Source organism: Pelmatolapia mariae, linkage group LG12 (assembly GCF_036321145.2).
Source record: "Pelmatolapia mariae isolate MD_Pm_ZW linkage group LG12, Pm_UMD_F_2, whole genome shotgun sequence".
In the NCBI taxonomy this organism is placed as follows: domain Eukaryota; kingdom Metazoa; phylum Chordata; class Actinopteri; order Cichliformes; family Cichlidae; genus Pelmatolapia; species Pelmatolapia mariae.
The window spans coordinates 15,490,780-15,510,329 of NC_086237.1; the positions used below are offsets into that span (position 1 = coordinate 15,490,780).

The window sequence follows — 19,550 nt, forward strand, 5'->3', positions numbered from 1 at the left end:
TTTTCTTCAGGGTGCATGTGTGCTAAATGTACTATCATTTCAACACTTTCTATAAAAAATGCACTACCTACCTAATCTTTAATATAATTGCATGGGCTCATATGTGGGTTAATTATAATGGCAATTTGAGTTTCCATTGCAAATTGCATTTGATTAACTTAAATGGAATACAGACATTTTAGATTAGATGTTGTTCACATTTAACTGATTTACTATTAATCATTTAAACATATTTTGCAGGTATATCCACACATAAAGGTTATATTATAGATAACTAAAATAAAATAAAATTTGAAAACCAAAATCTTGTTAACTAATATAAAAATAAAAACGAGTCTTAAAAGTAAAGAACTGCAAAAAATGATGTTGTTAAGTTGAAAACCTAACAAAAATAAAATAAAATAAAATATGCCCAAATTGTTAGTTTCATAAAATATTTTATTACAGCTTGCCTAATGAGACTTTGATGGATGTCTACAAGACCGGGAGTCAACTGCTTTCAACAAGTTCTGTGTTTTTATTGTTATACCTGTACAGAGTTTCCTAAATCTTGACATGTGCCTTTCATACAATAATAATTAAAAAGACTAAAACTAACACAGAAAATAATGAAAACTAAAGAAAACTACACTTTTTCAAAGAATAAAACTAAACTGAATCAATAAAACCCACTCTGGAAACTAAATGAAACCAAACTGAACTAAAACCGAAGAGTAGACGCATACACAACATTACTTAAGAATGCAAACCCTTTACATACTAGTACTGCGTCTGTCTATATATCTGAAGGCATATTTGCACGGGGCATCACCTTGGTACTGCACTGCGCTGTAGCAGCTCATGTAAAAATAAATAAATAAAATGTCACTCTTTGAAAAACATCAACAGAAACCTATCTGAAGCATACGATGGCACGGTGTTTATGCGAGAGCAGAGATTGCGGAAGTCTTTTTTCCCCCCCTCTTTTCAGAAGTTGATCTTACTGACCTTGACCACGTCTTCGTCTGTTGAGCGACATGTCACCGCTTCAGAGACGTCAGTAACAGAGGCGTCAGTTCCAACAGTCACCACCTTTACAGGAACAGCCACCGTCTTTCCAGTCAATACAGCGGTGTTCAGAATCTCAGAGTCCTGAAGATATAAAAAGAAGACAGAGATCAAAGCAAAGAAACGGTTAGAAAGTAACAGCTTAGAAATGAAAGTTAATCATTTGTGGATAAACCTTCAGACTAACAACTGATAGATATCTTATCCTTTATCTTTTCCTTACCTTACCTACAATGTTTTTCATAAAAGTCAAAGTGAAACTTAACCTGCCAACACTAGTCAGTTCCATTATGTATAAATTGGCACTTACTGCCCAATCACACTTAACTAGGCTCTGTGAAAAAAACAGAAGAACCAAATGCTCCAATTTGCCCCTGGACTGCAGTAGAGATCGTTCCAGTAAATGACCTCAGTGATCAGACAGCCCCGGTCCTTTAAGTCCACTGGCACAGCTTCATTACTCTGAACAGAAGTCTTAACCTTTCATTACAGACACACACACACACACGCACGCAGTCACACATACACACACCAGCATTGTCACAGAAGATAATCGGGACCAATTAAGATAAGTCTGAGTTAACTTTTTTCTCTCTGAAGTCACCAAAGCACATTGGATTGTCTCTTCTGCCTATTCAGCCCAAAGAAATTGCACTTCAATTACACAAATTGCTACAGAACCCTGGGCGCCACAGTAAATAGTCGCTACTAAGGTCAAAGTGTACTTTTCAATAGTTATAGTGTACAGCACGCATATATTGCGCCTGGTGAACTGAGGGGACTTCAGCTAATTGTAAAGCATGACAAAAGTCTCTATTTTCAAGATGTTTTCATTCCGCTAAAGAGACAGTCTCACAAAAGCTCAGATTTCCTTGATTTCAATAGGCGAGAACCCCAGGGCATTTTTTTCTGTCCCCACTGTATTGAAGCTTTGCCAGCACTGAAGATGTTTTCCTACTATTTTTTTCCCCCTTTTTAACAGAGAAATCTTCCTCTGGAGTGATGCCTGTTGAATTAAACGTCACATTTGTTTAGTGTTTTATTGCTAAACCTGACAGGCACAGACAGGACCAATCGACAGTGTCTGACTTCCTGTCCATATTCATATGTATTCCACAGTCATCGGGGAAGTACACAAGAGCCGTGCACTCGCTTTCCAAAGACTTGTTTGGGAGCTTTCCAATGGAGCTCATTCAAGAAAAAGAAAAAAAAGAAAAGAAAAGGAGGATTAAGTTTGATTGAAAGAAAGCTCGTCGTTTGTAAGGCTGGTCATTTGTAGCATCATTCAGCTTTGGAGTGAAATGATTATTAGCTGAGCCAAGAGATACCGATGAATCACAAAAACCCCCACTTAATCTTCAAATGGCATTTCATTACAATTTTATAGACTGTGACAGTGTTATATAGCAATATAAACCCTTCTCTTGCTGTGCCACTGACTTTGATTCAATTCGTCTTAAAACCGAGGAATGCTATAAATTAATTCCACGTCTGCTGGGATTCCTCCATTTTCAGAGGGTCATCTATAATATATGATAGGGTAAATGGTGGGGACCTGGTGAAAGCTGGTGCTAATGTTAGATTACAGCAGCTGGATATGACCCAGCGGGCTGAGAGCTGTAGAGAGCGAAGCCTGGCAGTAATAAGCCACAGCGGGATCGCACGGTGATGCATCAGCGGTCCACACGCTCGGACATAGACAGCGCAATTAAACACATAATAGAGACCAGTGGTGAACATCAGCAGGTTAAAAAAGTGTGAATGAAGAGACAATGAAATATGGGCCTGAGAAACTAGAAAAAAACGCACATGTTCTTACTATAGATCAGGCTGGTCTTTGAGATGCAAGCTATATTTTGATAGTTCTGAATGCGCCATTTATAATACCAGTGCTACTTTTAGCATGTAAAGATTTTTTTGAAGGCCTCCTCTGCGTCGTATCAGAAACAGTGGGAGAAAACAGCAGCCTTTGATAGGACCAAATACGTATTGCATTTAATGTGAAATTGGCTGAACAGGAGATAAGACACGCTATAAAATAATTGGTTTCTGTGTCGTGTCACGAAGCGAGCTTCCTTTGTACTGAATGCAGCAGATTACAACTCTAACAAATTAACACATCACGTCACAATGCAGTATTGACACAATGTTATCTTTTAAATTATTTACGATTTATGATCTGTTGTTACAAGAATAACAAGGCCTAAGATGAGCGGTGACAAACAATGTTTTCATCGGGAGAAATGACGAGAACGATATGTGACATACAGTAACTGCAAACGTCGGCAGCATGGCTACTGACTTATGAGCAAAATGTACAGTTAAGGATATTCTGTGTTTAAATGTCATATGTCAATGTCACCTTTGAGTGGAGAGTAGGTATATCTTTATCAGATAATATTATTTCTTTAGGCGGCATTGCAGGGAGGAAAAAAAGATACTAGGCTTTCTTATAAAGACCCTTAACAAAACAGATCCTCATGATGACAGCCAGGCAAAGATGCTATAGCTTAGCCACACCTGGAACATCATCTCCAGTGAGCATTGGCTTAGAACAGTGATGTGCAGCATGCATCTGAAAATGACACACACATTTAATAAAAACAGAGTACTTTTTATTCCTTCATGTGAATCAGTAATAAACATGAGAACTGGCCCGAAACTGTAATGTACCAATCGAGATGTTCTCGGGTTTGAACGGTTGTGTCCTTCACCTCTGCGTGCGTTATATAGATTTTTAGCTGATACCTTTAGAGACACCTCTAAGTATGTGGGTTGAATGTTAGTTTGCATCTCACCTGTTGACGCCGGTGTTTGTGCTTTACTTGCGAGCCGGTCTGGCCCCTCAAGTCTAATACATGGGATTCTTTTTTGTCCAATAAGGTGCAGGAGAACTGCCTGTCTGCTTTATCAAGGATCTCTCTGTTAGCATTCAGCACGCTGCTGAGGCTGGTAATGTGCTCTGGGCCGTAATTTCTGCCCGTGTCTCACTTGGATCTGAAAATAAGTGAGATTTATGGTGTCAGCCTGAGTGACACAGGCAGCATGAGAAGCAGCAAAGCCCGTCCCGTCCCGGTGTTGCGATTAACTTCTGCTTCAGCCCGGCGCTAACACATCCATATTCTGACCCCGCCATCCGCGCTGCAGCTACAAATGAACAGGTCAAACACATTGTCGAGTTGAGGATTTTAGGGCCTGCATTATTCATAGCGCGGCAGACAGAAGAGAGTGTGGTAAATACAGTGTAAATGCTTAGCGTGTGCACCTGTTTGTGTCAACCCCCACGTAAATGTGGCTGTCCTGAAGCCAGCAGGATGCCAGGATACAACAAAAACGTAAAGAATTGAGAAAGAAAAAGACATCAGCATTGAAAAATCCTACGAGCCAAAACACCTAATCTGGTGTTTTAGTTTGACTGACGACTCATCATTGGATGTGAGCCTCTTTATGATCCTTCATGTCATTTCAAGAGCAGGTGCATTAAGACAGCCGTGATGCCTGCCAATAGTCAGCTTAACTACAGTGAATGAAATATTCATAGTTGTGATAAACATTTTCATCCCTTGGTGATAAAGTATATGTACGTGTGAGGAAACTGAAATGGGACAACAGGAACGGAGAATATGCTGTAGACATTAAACGCCACTCAGACAGTGTCCTGGAGCTATTAAGCAGACTAAAAGAGACATGTCCTTTCATCAGCTTTCTCTCTCCACATTGTGCAATGCTCAATGTGGCACTTCCTCCCCTCCATTCTAGTGGGCGTTTAATTGGCTAGAAGAGAGAAACATGGAGGAGAGTGGGAATAAAGGCCTTGGTAGCGCCATGCAGAGCGATACATCACTGCATGACAGCGCATTGAAGTGGTGGGATGATTGTGAAGCCAACACAGTGGCTTTTAATGAGGGTCTCTCTCTCTCTTTCTTTCTCCCTTGCGTCGTTCTCTTTTCATCCCACTTTTACTTCTCCAAGTAAGAACAAGTTACTCTCCTGCCTTCATTTCCCCCTCTTCCTTGTCTCCTCCCAGCTGATGGGATAAAGGTGGCTGCGGTACGCGGCCCATCTCCGCTTGCCGGTCAACCCTCACTGCCTCCTAAAAGACATCTAACCGCCTTTCAGTAGCAGTGCCCTGTCTGGGGTACATGCCGGTCAGAGATCTGATCTGCTCATTACTGTGGGCTGTGGCTGGCAGAGAGAAGATTAACTTGATGGCTGCTTTGATACTTGATCTGTTCAGCTTAAAAGGAGATGTAATGAGGACATGGACATGGATGAACTGGCACCTCAGAATAAAATGTACTGTTAAGGGGGCCACTTTTGTAGATACCTCAGTCAATAATTAAGAGACATCAAAGAAAGGGTACCTTTTTCCCTATTAAAGTACAGAATAGAAATAAGCCATGAAAGGTGTCACTGAGTGAAAGAGTGTATATTGGGGCTTGTGCCGTTTTTTCCCTTTAAAATGCACCGTCACTGCCTCGGTAGGAAAAGAGACAACTGATTAGCATCAGCTGTTTCATATGTACTTCATAATCACTGTGAACATCCATAATTAGTCAGCTGTTTCTCTAGCAGCTGACTAATTATTGCCTAGTAATATTCAAACACTTGTACAATATAGGCATTACGGTCCAGCGTTTTTAAGCTTTTAAGCTGTTTTCACACATGAACTCTGAACTACGTCGACAGAATCAAGTCAGGACACTGTCTGCTGTTGCTCTCTGCACAATGTAGCACACAACAGTACATTCTCACTAGTGGAAATACAATATTCCAAAGGCTTACCGGGGCTATTCTAACATAGATACAGCTGGAAACTGGTACCAGGGGTCTAGTAGGGTCTCTGAATGCATTTTTGCATTTTCATATGCAGCGTTGGTAAGGTAACAGCTTTATTCTGCTTATATACAGTACATCCATTCCATTTCTACCCCCTTCACAACAACATGGGAGAACTAAGATGTGCTGTATGCACCGATTACTGCAAAACTTTACCATTTATCAAATACCACAATGAAAACAAGTTACATGCTTGTTGGTTTAATCATTTTAAAAACTGAAAATCAGGAAAATAAGAAATTAAGTTCTGGTCTGTTGTGGGCATTTTCAAAAAATAAATAAATAATGCTACTCGTTACCCACTATTACACTTTTTATACTGAGGCGAGCCTTTAATGGCCGCAGTTTCTTATGTTTCATGTGTACTGTCAAAAAAATAAACTGATTGTGACGATTGGCTATACAGCGAATAAAGCCATTTCAAGTTATTCAAATATTCATTATAGGTGGTGAATTCTTCAGCTGAATCCTTGTTGCTGCTCCGACTCTTTGAAGTCCCTCTGAGCCTCTTCCGTCTAAATCTGACTATATAACCATTTAGATAGTCGGGTCCTTGACTGAGGTGCCTCTTAGTGAAGTAAAAGAATAAATCATCTTCCTTCTGTTCTTTATTGTCTTCTTGCCCTCACACCCTTCAAAAGAAGGGCAACCAGTGATGTATGAAGAACTCCTCTCGTTTAATCTGCTTGCACAGTTATGCAAGAGGATTCGCACAACCATTTATGGACAGTATTGATCTTTTAGTCACGCTGACTTGCTCTCAAATGTAAATTATTTATGAGTGCACATAAGTTATGGGTAAACTCTGACTATGTGGAAGTGTCACAACGACATGCTGTAGACAGGCTAAATCTCTCCACAGATAATTGCTTTATTTGTGCCTCATTCCTTAGCCTGTGTGGATTATTAACAATATAAATAACTGTCTGCAGTGCGTGGGCTCTGGTTAATGTCGTAAGATCTAAATAAGTTTGTAAAAAAAAAAAGAATTTACACAAACGCACTGCAAAGGGAGACACTTTTAGTTTAATATGACATAGTGAACGGGCATTCAATTCTAAAACTCTGTGCTGCATCTATTCATCTTCAGGCAATCTGTAAACCTGCCTGTCCATGAAAATACATTAACAGACTTATTAGTGTCTGTGCTTGCAAAATTAAATATACATGGATAATTGAGGACTGCTCCTAAAAGGACAGAGCCATCCTCAAGAGCCCGTTGGCCCCGAATTGCCACCCTTGCTGAGAAAGGGAGCTTGTGAATAAAACATGGCTGCCTGCGGAAGCTCTGCATTTTAAGTTTATGGGACGAATCCTCTTGCAGTTCTCATGAATACTATACCTATAATACATCTAGATCAGTGGGTCAGAAGGGAGGCGAAGACGTCCCTGGCGAATTTCCATAACAGTCAGAACCCAGAATCAAGGTCAGCCACCATGGACACAATCAGCTCTGAGCTCGCCTGGAGATGAGCGCAAAAGCTGCAGGGGCTCAGGGGAGGTAGCCGGTGGGTGCTTTGAGTGATGCTGGCTCCGGTACACCTCGTGCGTGCCCCTGCTGTTTGCCCATTGTGTAAGAGCCCAGAGGCCAGAAGGCAGGGAAACAACCCCGCCTGCGCCAGTCTGCTCAATTTCAGCCCGATATCTATCACACACAGCCGATCGATGAAGAGTTCTTCAGCAACAGCCAGCCATGCCTGTAGGGGGATGACCTCTTGATCTCTGTCTGATTTCTTCACCCGTCTCTGATCGAGATCCATACTGCCAGCTTAGCTTGGCTTAGCCTGGCTTAGCTGCCCTCTGGACACAGACCTCTCTCAACAGGCACAAAGGTCAGCTCTATTGGAGAGTCCATTACTGCTAAAAAAAATACACACATTCCCTTCAAACCTCAGTGGGTAAGGATTTAAAGTCAGAGTGAATAGAACTGGACCGGAATGTGAAGTAGGATGTTAACAATCATGGGGAGATGTGAGATATGGACACATGTCATTCTGAAATTGATCTGTCAGTCTGCATCCTGCCCTTCGCGTCATCCCTGCGTTTCTTCTTTTTTGAGCTGAAGAAACTTTTTTTTTCCAGCTCAACTTGGCAAAGTCAGGATAGAGAGGTCTGCAGCGAAAGCGATTTAGGTTCAGCGCAATCTATTAGAAAAACAAAACTATAAGTGGTTCCACAGGGCGGTGCAGGTCCTGGCCATTTTCTGTAGGTGCTGGAAAATAAGGCTGTGCACAAATGCGGTGTTTTATGCATGAATTATGCAACGCTTCGGAGACCATCTTCCGAGATCTGCAGTGGCACAGTAAACAAGTCCTCTGACCTGACTTGTAGAGAAGCTTTCCAAACTGCAGCGGAAAGGTTAGCTGTCTTAATGGTGACCCGCTAATTTGCAAATGTCACTGTAATGAGCAAGCTTTGAGAGGTATCATCCTGCTCACCTATAATGTTTGTTCTCTGTTTAATAAAATGAGTTTAAAGTCTATCCAAGTGACAATGGCTTTGCCATAAAAATCTCAGTGTGTGTGCTCGTTTGTGTGCAGCGGTGCAGTGAAAAGGTGGTTGTTCACCCACTCACTTCTCGCCGTAAGTGCAGTTATGGGGTGTCAGTCCCTACCGAGAGCATTTTACATCCTGCGATGACAAAGGAGCAAAGGCACGTAGAAAATGTTTAGGCACGCAGTCTCGAGTACTCAGATCATGTTCTGGTTTAGAAAAGCATTTGTCACAATCGTCTGTCCTAATTAGCATTACATGTAGTGTGCCACGTGCATACGGCAGCAGCCTCAATTAGTGCTACCACTTCATCATCAGCCTCTAAGCTGTAGTAGATGCTAATGGACTGTTTGCTTGGGGTGCATCCATCAGCTCTTTATTGTAAACTGTATGACTCATGAGATGGGGGAAAAAATGCAATGTTTCATTAAAACAGCAGGGGTATCCAACACAGGCTTGGCCGTAGTGGAATAAAGTGGCTAAGCTTTTCAGAAGACCAAAATCAGGTTTTTGGGAGGTGGGATGGGTTTTGGGGGAAGGTGGTTGTGCAAACTGTACAATGCATGATTGTGTAATACACAGCTTGCATGATTTTACCAGTGCCCTTGATACGTTTCTGCAGGATTAGCTGGGATGTAAGTGCTCATAGCTCTATGTCTAACTATATGTTTGATGAATGGCACTCCAGATTTCACTTGCCTGGTAGAGAAAAGATGTGCATTGCAACAGAGGGAATGGAATAGAAAGTAAAATAAAACATTGGTTGGAAGATGCTGATAGATGACTTTATCATGCGAGAGCAGAAGTGGCCAGAGAGGGCTGGGGTGATGATGTATTGGTTAACAATACATTGAAGCAGTACGTGAATGCTAACGGCTTCTTTCATTTCTCCTCATCTCTATGCCTGAGAATGCTCGTGTGAGTGAGCACAGTTTGGTGTCTCGGCTGGAATAGGAAGACTGATGAGTCCAGATATGATGTATGCCCTGTCCTCCCGCTCCCTCTCCATCACCGGGCATCCACAGCATGGGTAATGATGATGAGGGTAGCCTGGACAGGAGCACATTACTTTACGATGGTAAAAGATAATGGACCAGCCTCCTACTGTGCAGGGGAATCTGCTCAGGCATCCAATTACTGCCCTTAAAATCCATCTCAAGATGACAGAAAAAAACCCACAAAGCTTTTTCACACTTTTACTGAAATGGAGGATGCCCGCATTAAGGAGGCGGAGGTTGAGAAGGGAGGCAATTAATCTGCATTGTTATTAAATAAATTTATGCTCATCTGGAGCAAACAGGAGAAAAATACAGAGTGGAAAGAGGTCTCAAAAAAGAAGAAAGCATCTAAAAAGTAGGGGGAAGAGGAGACAAGCTAGGACAGCCACAGTGGTATTACAGTCGACAGAGGGAGTTCAGAAGCCTTCCCTCGCTCTAAACTGACGGAAACTTTTGAGTACTCTTTTCATTTTCGTCTTTTGAAATAATTGCTGCATTTGCAGAACTCCTGCTTCACGGTTTGAAATTGGTGACAAAGTGGAGAGCAGCGCTCTAAGCCCTCCCAGTGCAGGTGGATCTGTGACAACACACAGGAGGAGCCCTCTTCAAAGAGAGCAGAAAAAGGAGCGCTCATCTTTCAAAACGATGTCAGTGCTTTCCCAGGAGCGTCACCCATAGCGGAGCCATTCACTTGGCTTGGGTAATGAAATAAAAGGAGCTTTTTATAATAATCACTTCAAGCAAGGGCGCAATAATTTAGAACACGCCGTAAATGGGGAGGGAATGGGTCTGAGGAGCCGCTGGAGTAATAGACCATAAATGTGATCAAACCAAAAATCAGCTTCCCATTACTAATACTCATTAGCTTTATTACGTTATAACCTTTAGAGACGTGGTCAGTTATGGATCTGCATTGAGTTTATGAGATTTCTGCTCAAAAAACAATTAGAGCGGTTTTTAAAGTACGAGTGACAAAATTCACTCCAGCTTATTAGACTAATTAGAGCTAATTACAGATGAAAAACACTTTCTAGAGAAGCTGTTGTGTCAACAGATGCCTTCAGCATGCTTTATGAAGTTTTGAAAATCGCCCTCTGTGATTGCGTTTGTCTACCAATTTTCACTGCAGTCAGCTGAGTTCTGTTTGCTATCAAGTGCATACCATAGCAACAATGGCTGTTATAGGAAAAACATGTTTAAGTCACCGAAGAGTATAAGAAAAGTTAATTTTAGAATGTAGTTTATAAGTTGACAGGCGTGTTTCTACTACTGTTGGCTGGGATCTGGATCCGTCCCGGAGCTTTTCCCTATCAGTGGACGGCTGTCAGTCCACTGTTTATCCCAGCTGTCAATGCCAGGTGAAAAGCACCCACTTTTATTTATTCTGGAAGAGACCGTAAGACTCTGTGAAAGGAGTCCGATATGAGTCAGTGAGTAGGAGAAGCTCATTTAAGTTCAGCTGAGGAGATGCTCACCTGTCGGCAAATGCTGCTGTTTTTGTGCCGTTACCTACTGTTAGCCTCTGTTAGCCTCTGTTTGCCAGCATTAGTCAAACTTTCTTTAAAGTGGGCCATTTTGCACCCACAGTCTAGCGCTAGACTGCGATGCTTAGCAAATAAACTCTCATACAATGTGAGAATGTAACTGAACTGTTTGTAAGAAGAAAAGTCAGATTTTTTTAAGCCTACTTTAGCTAGCATAATGCTAGCTTATATTCAGGTGTTGTTGCATAGCCAGCTCTTTTTGTGATGACAGGGACACGACAGGTAACTGCGGCAATAACAGGAATAAATGAGCATGTTTATGTATGTTTTTGTGTGTTAGAGTCATGGGGAGGAAGTGGATGATATTTCACTAAGATGCCAGTGGCATTGTCGCTTTCCTTCGGATTTTAGCTTCTTTGGTGACGCGAACCCCTTCTGTGATGATAAAACAAAGGTACAGTATGATCCTTCATATGTTAAGACTGGCATGAATATAAATATCCCTTTGCAGCACGTCTTTTCCTTTGATGTACTATAAATGTGATTACGGAGAAGTCCTGTACTCAAATATGGCGGGGGATCATGGCACAAACAGCAAACAATCTTCTGTGTATTTTTAATAGATTAATTATGGGTTTATGAGAATGCATCAGTTTATTGGAAGATGTAATGAAACACTATTCTATGTATATTTTTGTACAGCATACATTTTCTATTAAATAACCTAAAAAAATTACTGGCTGTGCCTTTAAAAATGCAACTATATATTAAATTTGGTCAGTCGTCAGGTTTGTACTGTGAAGGAGCATCAGTGTTTCTGATAGATGTAAGAGCATGTAAGTGTAGAAACATTAACAATTAGTTTTGAGACAAATGAGAAACTGAATAAGCCTACCATAATCTTTCTGACTGTTAGATAATTTAAACTGTTAAACTCCTTGATACATTCACCCAAGTATCCTTTAGTTGATGCTGTGTGCTCAGAGAAGGAGAAAAGAACAATTTAATGTCAGAACAGAAGACAGTTCATGGGATATTTTAGGCAATAACAGTCAGGAAGAAAACCGGGCTAGCCAATAGAGATTAAAGTGACTTGGAAAGGTTGCAAATTGGACAAGTTACAAATTGTGATGGCTAAGTGACTGGATCAGAACATCTGCAAAACAGTGTGATGTTCCTGAGATGCTGCGGCTTAACAAAAGCAGTCAAAAGAAGGATAACTGGTGGGATTATGGATGTTTTTATCGAGCAAAGACAGCACCATGTGGTCCCAATTCTTCGAAGAGCTTCTGTATCACTATTATAGTAAGAAGCAACCGAAGAGGTGAGACTGGCAGGGCCAACAGACCTGTACACTGCCACAGGACAGTTTTAACATGAGCCTAAAGAAGGCTGGATTGACTGACCTGAATAAAGACTTGGGACTATATGTGACATCAGTCCTTAAACAGGAGGTTTCACCCAACCCAAGAAGAGACAGGAAAGAACAGTGAATGAACACAAGAGACATTGACTGAACCAGGAAGAAGATTAGCAACCGGGATAGAAGTGAGTAACTCAGGCTCGACTTGGCATCAGCTGATCTAGGAATGTCATCCATAAAGGTGACCAAACAAACTGTTCTGTGTTTCTGAGTGGTTACATCAACTGACCAGAAGTAAGACCAGGAAGCGGAAGGACAGAGAGAGCTCTGGCATTTACTTTTTATTGAAAAATCATCTTGAAAGTAAGCTCAGTTCCAAAAAATATGACTCCCAGGAATCTGAGATGAAAAAGTAAGGCCCAGCTGTGGCTCAGGAGGTAGAGGAGGTCATCTACCAGTCAAATACTGAACCTCAAATTGCCCCAGATGCATTCATCAGAGTGTGAGTGCATGCACAAGTGTTAGGAAAAACACACACAAACACAAACTTCAAGGCACAGAATAAAAGTGTGTGTGGAAGGGTGGATGCGGCTAGTACTAAGAGTAGCTTAGGAGTACCTGGCTAAAGATGAAGCAGACCGAACCTAACACATGGCGTGTTGGTTGGCTAGATTAGAGAGCAAGCTAGCAGGCAGCCGGCTAGCAGCTGAAAACTCGGGATCAAGCAGAGGGGTAGTGGGCAGTAGATTGGAAAGGAGCGGAAAGCCCCAGCATTAGGCATAATCCATAGAGGCCTCCTGAACATCATAATACCCTCTCAGATATTCCTTGCCCATGCTGCTTTGGCAGCATTAGGGCAACCCACATACCATTAAAGACTACTTCTGCTCCACGTTTTCCATTTTTGTGAAAATGGCAACTTCAGTTGCATGTGCAGAGACCAGTTTTGTTTTGATATTAGATTTTGTTTTCCCTTTCGGAGGCAAGATGGTGATGGTGACACACCTGCAGGTGTGTGCGTGTGTAAAGGGGGCTTGACGGCATTGCTCTTACATTACCTTACTTCCTCTTTTCTATCAGCGAAGAGTGTAGCAGGGAGGAGGGTGAGGAACTTATCTCTGGGCTTTTTCATGCCACAGTGATCCCAAGTAATCTAATTCAGCCTTCCTCTTTCTCGCTTGTGTGCTTTTCTCATACTGGTGCATGCAGATTGCAAAAAGCCTTACGTGCCTGTGTGTATGTGTGGGTGTGCAGGTGGAGAAAAAAAGGGGGACAGAGAAATATAGTTAATGAGAGTTAATGAGTTCTGGATGTATCTCCATCTATTTGCGTTATGTGTTAAGTACTGCACCACTGGGGTGGCTGGAGTCGATGTGCACCTTTGGCTGTTGTCTGTGTGGGAGATGGCCATGGAGAAAAATGAAATAGCAAAGCAGAGAAAATATGTCTTGTGCTGAACCCAAATAAAATGAAATTTTGAAAAAAGAAGTCCCCAAAAGAAATTTTAAAATTAATTTCTGATGATGAAAATGTCAGAAATGTTAGTATCAAAGGTACAGGCTGATCAGTGAACCCAGTCCTTTTTTATATACTTTATCCACACACTCACACATGATAGCAGCTGCTTCACTGACTCACTGACAAGCCCTCTGAGCAGATTAGAAAATCAAGGTAAGGAAAACGAAAATCAAGCCTTTCAGTGCATACAGGGCACAGACACACAAATGAAGAGACAGTGCATCGTCGTTTTTATGGGACACATAACATCTTAGCGATCTTTAAGGCTGCGGTCTATAAGTTCAGCAAATAATTGCGATATTTGGTTAATTGAGATGCATTTTGTCGCAGTGATAAAATGTGTGATTTATACTTAGCAGTGAAAACCTTCCTCTGTGCACAATGGGTGGAGTGAAAATGCAGGGACGTGTCTGCAGGCTTGTGCACTCATTCACAGACTTCATTTTACAAAAACAATAAAGGCAATACTGCCAAGAATACGACCTTGCACAACAGCTAAATACAATCAGATAATACAAATAAAGATTTTATTTACAGTGCGTTCACTGAGCTAGCGGGTGCAAAATCTCTGCTTGGGTCTCTTTTTTTACAAGCACAGGCTTTTGCAAAGTAATCATGCAAATCATCTTTGTAGTTTATGTCACTAGAAGTCATGTTTTCCTAGATTAAGGAAGATGCACTGTTCATGCATCAGCGACATGAAAAAAGGGCGTGAGAGAGGGAACTCGAGCAATACAGAAGCATTAAAAACATAACTTCAATTATCCCAAGACTGGATCTGGGAGTGAGGATGCCTCGAATTCCTCTGAATCTTGGAACAGCCACCCACAGGCATCTATCATCTACGCAGCTACAGGCAATACTTACAGAATAACAATGACAAAGCAGTCAGGTCTGTATCATGCAGATCAGAAGCACCGAATCAGAAACAAACGCAATCTCTGCTTTAGTAATCAGCACAGTTGTGACACTATGTCTTTCCCTTTTGTCAACACAACTGATTTCACTCATTTATTCACTTGAACGCTCTTGATCTAAATCAGAAACCGTGTTCTCCGGGTCGCTGAACAAAGCTACAAAGATGCACGAAATGCTCCTTGCATGAACCTCGACGAGGGATGAGCAACACAACCGACTACCTGCGCCTCGCTGAGGGAGACACACAGCTCCGGGCAAACCCTCAAGCCAGAGCCAGCCTTGAGACTCCAACTGAGGCCTGCTGGGAGCTACAGATGCTGTCTTCTTGCCCTGCTCCTAAACACACTTTGTGAGCACAGAGCAAACATCACTGCCTCTGCTTTCGCTGTCAAAACAACAGTCATGGAAGAAGTTTAGAAGTCCTTTAGCAAAGTTAAACCAGATACACTACAAAGAAAAAAGTTAAAAAACAGAATCGAGTAAATGCAGTTATCTGTATTATTACTAAAATATATTTAACGAATTAAAAGTTAAAGTGCCTATTATGCAGAATAGCTTAATAGCTTAGTTAAATTTAAAGGTTTGTTATTGAAACATGGGTTTAACTTTTTGTATATACAAAAACCTGAAACAGAGAACTAAGCTACTGTTGTCGGATACATGCAATTGATTAGAAAGCGTAATAATTCTCTGTGAAATGTAATGAAGCGTTAAATATAAAGCTGGAAAAGGAAAATAAAATGCTTCAATAATACTGTTAATTTCCACCCCAGCTGAGGAGCAACTGTCTGTGACGCATTATTTGAAGCATCCCAGAGGAAAAAGAAAAAAATCGTGCTCACTATAGCCTGGTTTTTCTGTCTCATTACAAAACAAATCATCTTCATATAAATGGAGATTACTAATTTCTAAGCTGTTTCTCCCAAGCTTCCCCTTTGGACAAATAAAGAGCAAAACGAATGAAATCAGTCTAGGATTAATCATCCTGTCCAGTTTGATGAAAATAACAGGAGAAGCACAAGAAAAACAGGGAGGTAAAGCCTCAATTTGGATCAATGAAACAAAGTTCTTACATTTCACAAGCCCATTTATAAACCAATCAAGTTTTCCTTTCGTTCTCACCGTTATCTCAAAAGCTGATTATTACAGTCAAATAAAGAGTGAGGGAGCAGTGAGAGAAAATGAGTATTTTTTAGGATCTTAAATAGGGATCGCAGTGAGATGAGAGGAAGGCCATTCCTCAAAAGCTAAATTTAAGCAAACTCTCATGTTAAAATTAAATTCTGTCATGTCTGAGAGCAACAGACTGGACAGAGAAAAGATTTTGAATAATTTCACGTGCTCTTCCCCCCGGGATGGCATCACTGATATAAACATACTATTATCAAAGATTATTCAGCTTCAGCTAAATTAATGTCACTCCGTATAATACGAATGCATTCTCCTTGCTGCACCAATCTTTTATTAATACTTTGAATCTGTTCTTTTTTTTTTAATCTGACCCAGTCATAAATATACTGATATCCTGGTTATAATTAATAGAGCAAAAAGTCTTTGCAATGCATTTCTTTCTTGTCATGCAAACACATATGCAAATATTGATTCTTGGTGTGAATTCACAATATGGTGCTCCATATTACCAGCATCTACTACACGCATTCAGGGTAATGAGTCCAGCCATTTATATGTTTTGGGCACTGCACTGAGCTGGAAGTGGCATCACTCACCATGGCCAGGGGCACGATGCCCGCCACGTCCTCCTGAGCCAGGCGGATCTCTGTCTCCACCTCTTGAGTGGCGGCGCGACTGGCCGGGTATTCCACCTGCCAGGCCATCCAGCGGCTGCCCATCGGCTCCGGGAAGCTTTCCATTTTCAGATCCACCTGGAGCACCCTCTGAACTCCCATCTCAGGCCTATCAGCGTGCAGGAAAAAAAAAAAGCGTGAGTGAATGGTTAAGCAGGTGGCTTGAAAAAAAAAAGAGCGTGTGCGGATGTCGTGACTCGTGTGTGTCGGTGAGTTCATTCAACCCGGTTTCTGGTCTAATGACGACAAACGGTAAAGGCTGATGAATGTGTCTGAGGTTGATATCTATGACATTTTACAAGCTGAGATTCTCCAAAATGCCAAGTCCCTTTGTGTATGACTCTCTGTTCAACTCTCTGCTTTGTGGAATATCATCCCACCCGCTCTATATTCCTCTCACACTTTACAGTAGGTGATGTGCAATGTAAACACAACCTACGGCACAATCTCCCCGACACTCCAAAGAGCAATTCAAAGGAATATTTCACCAAGAGTAACCCCCACTAAGTTGTTGATGGCTGGGTTTGTCACCGGTGCCCTTGTTTGCCTTGCAGGAGTATAAATATACGGCATGCTTCAGCTCGATCTACAGTAGGCCTGAATTAAGTCAGACAAATGGAGAGCGTCGATAATAAAATTTCCCATGCCGCCATAAGTCTCCGGTGCTCACGGTTTAAATATAGCCCCGAGGCAGGAAAGGTCAGCATTACACGGGAGCCGGAGGAGATGGGAAATGGCACAAGATCTGTTAGCCACATCTTGCGTGTCAAATGGCAGGACTCGGGCCCAATAAATTTCATGCACGGTCTCTGTGGCACACCGGCGCAAAACAGCATCATGTAATTTGAGCATGGTTTGGGGGAGAGACAGAGAAAAGCAGGGGTGAAGAAATTCACATGGTTCTTTGTTTGGAGAGAAGAGCCTGTCTGTATACAACATGTGGGGAATAGGGTCAAACATGAAGCAGAAAAAAAAAGCAAATAATACAACGCCATGAAGAGAGGATAAATTTAACTTGTGGAAAGACAGCACACGCAAATGTATAACATCCTAAATTATAAATAGGAGACTAAAAACAGTGGCAAAATAAATAATAGAAATATTCAGAGAGGACACATCTTTCACATCGTTCTCATATTCTTGCATCTGACACTGAAAGAATGAAAGATTTGTCACGCAGCAGAGCACAACAACCCAATTTTCACATCCAACAGAGGTGTGTATAAATAATTAAGATGACAACCAAACAACTTGTGTCACATTTCATATTATCGTTCTAATCAGAGTGTACGACTCGCTGAAAACACAGAACGACAGCGTGGACTTACATAACCGCTCCACATCGCTGTGGAAAAAACACAGATACTAATATCTGTTTAAAGACGAGCAAAGTCACAAATTTCAGCAGGCGAAGAAATTCAACAGATGATGCACTAAACGTCCCGAAATAAAGTGCTTCAGTGTCACACAAAACCTGTGTCAGTCATCTGTCCAAATGGCCTACTTTTCTTAGAACAGGCTTTTTTTCTTCTTTTTTAAAAGGGTTGTTCTGGAAAAACATTTTAGGCAGCCAACAAGGAAGACAGGCAAAAGAATGAAAGCGACTGCACAGCAGAAAGGTTTGATTATACTTTACATACACTGCCAGGTATGGGAAAAGAGCGCACACACTCACAAAGTCAAAGGGCCTCCAGAAAAGACAGACACAATGTATTATTAGTTTTTTCCCCCCTCTCTCCTTGAAACATGTCAATTATTTCCCTCCTTGCGTGATCCACTTGGCAGAGTTTAATAGCCGCCGTAAATGCTGCGACTTTTATGAGGTTACTGTATTTCTCCTTATAATAACAGTCTCAACAAAATGTTGAGGTTATGAGATTGTACAGTGTACAAACAGGTCTTTCTTTTTAGGATGCAGACATGCTGCTAATTTGGCAGTTTTGTGAGAGAAATACATTTCCTTCAAAAGCAGACAGCATATGACAGCAATATAATAACAAGTGCAAGAGAAGGATAAGCACAGACATGAGAATGCACACTGTTAGTCAGAGCTTGGTGTTTATTTGACCTCACCTTTGCTGGGGACTAATGGAAATAAGTTAGAGTGTGAAAAACACAGCTCTATGCAAAGGTCTGGAATTCAGTACGGTACAAAAACATTTTGAGCTATAAGATTACCCAATATTTTACCAGTGAAATTGGAAACATGTGCAAAACACGCATGGGAATAGAGTATATAAGATCTGTATAATTATAATGAGCTTAAAAGTCAGTATTTGGTTTGATCACCTTTATTCTTCAGCACAGCCTGAACTCTCTTAATCAAACTTTCTTGTCATTTCTTTCAGTAGTTTTAAGGAATAGTTCCCCAGGATTCTTGAGGGACATTCAAAGATCTTCTTTGGATGTTGGCTGCTTTTTGGTCTGTTCTCTGTCAGGATGATCCTGCACTGCTTCAATAACGTTGAGGGTTGAGATCTGAGGAGGCCAGTCCACAACTGTTCCATTGTATGTTTTCCTATCTGGGTATGGTTTTCACAGTTTCATGGTTTGGGATCATTGCCATGGGGAAAAAAGAAGCTGTTGACAATCAGATGCTTTTCAGATGGTAATACATGGTGGGTCACAATCTGACTGTACTTTGGTGCATTCATAACGCCATAAATTTTGACAAGACCAACACCACTGGCTGAAATACAACCCTAAACCATGACACAGCCTCCAAAATGTTTGCAGATGGCTGTAGACATTCATTGTTGACTTTCCCCATACATAATGATGACTACTTAAACTAAAAATTTCAAATTTGGATACTTCACTTGAGAACACATGTTGTCACTGACTTTCAGTAGAGATCTTGTGTAATTTGGCATACCTCAGACTTTCCCCCCTATTTCCCTTCCTTAAGAGTGGCTTCTTGACAGCCACCTTTCCACTGAGACCATTTCTGATGAGGCTTCAGTGAACAGTAGATGGATAAACTGAAGGGGCAGGTGCCTCTCTCAGGTCCTGTGTCAGATATTTGCTGGATTTCCCCCCCTATTTCTTGAGGACATGACTTTCAGATACTCACTTGCTATAGTTC

The 19,550-nt window shown here is 41.4% G+C and overlaps 1 protein-coding gene across 1 annotated transcript in view; it reads right to left on the reverse strand.

Annotated features, from left to right (window-relative positions):
- Positions 1-19,550, reverse strand: part of si:dkeyp-14d3.1 (transmembrane protein 132C) — a 139,421-nt gene that overhangs the window by 23,672 nt on the left and 96,199 nt on the right. Inside the window, exons 4-5 of the mRNA XM_063490305.1 lie at positions 16,388-16,574; positions 988-1,131 (exon numbers count right to left, since the gene is read on the reverse strand). Of these exons, the coding sequence (XP_063346375.1) occupies positions 988-1,131; positions 16,388-16,574 (331 nt within the window). The remainder of the gene's footprint in view (positions 1-987; positions 1,132-16,387; positions 16,575-19,550) is intronic.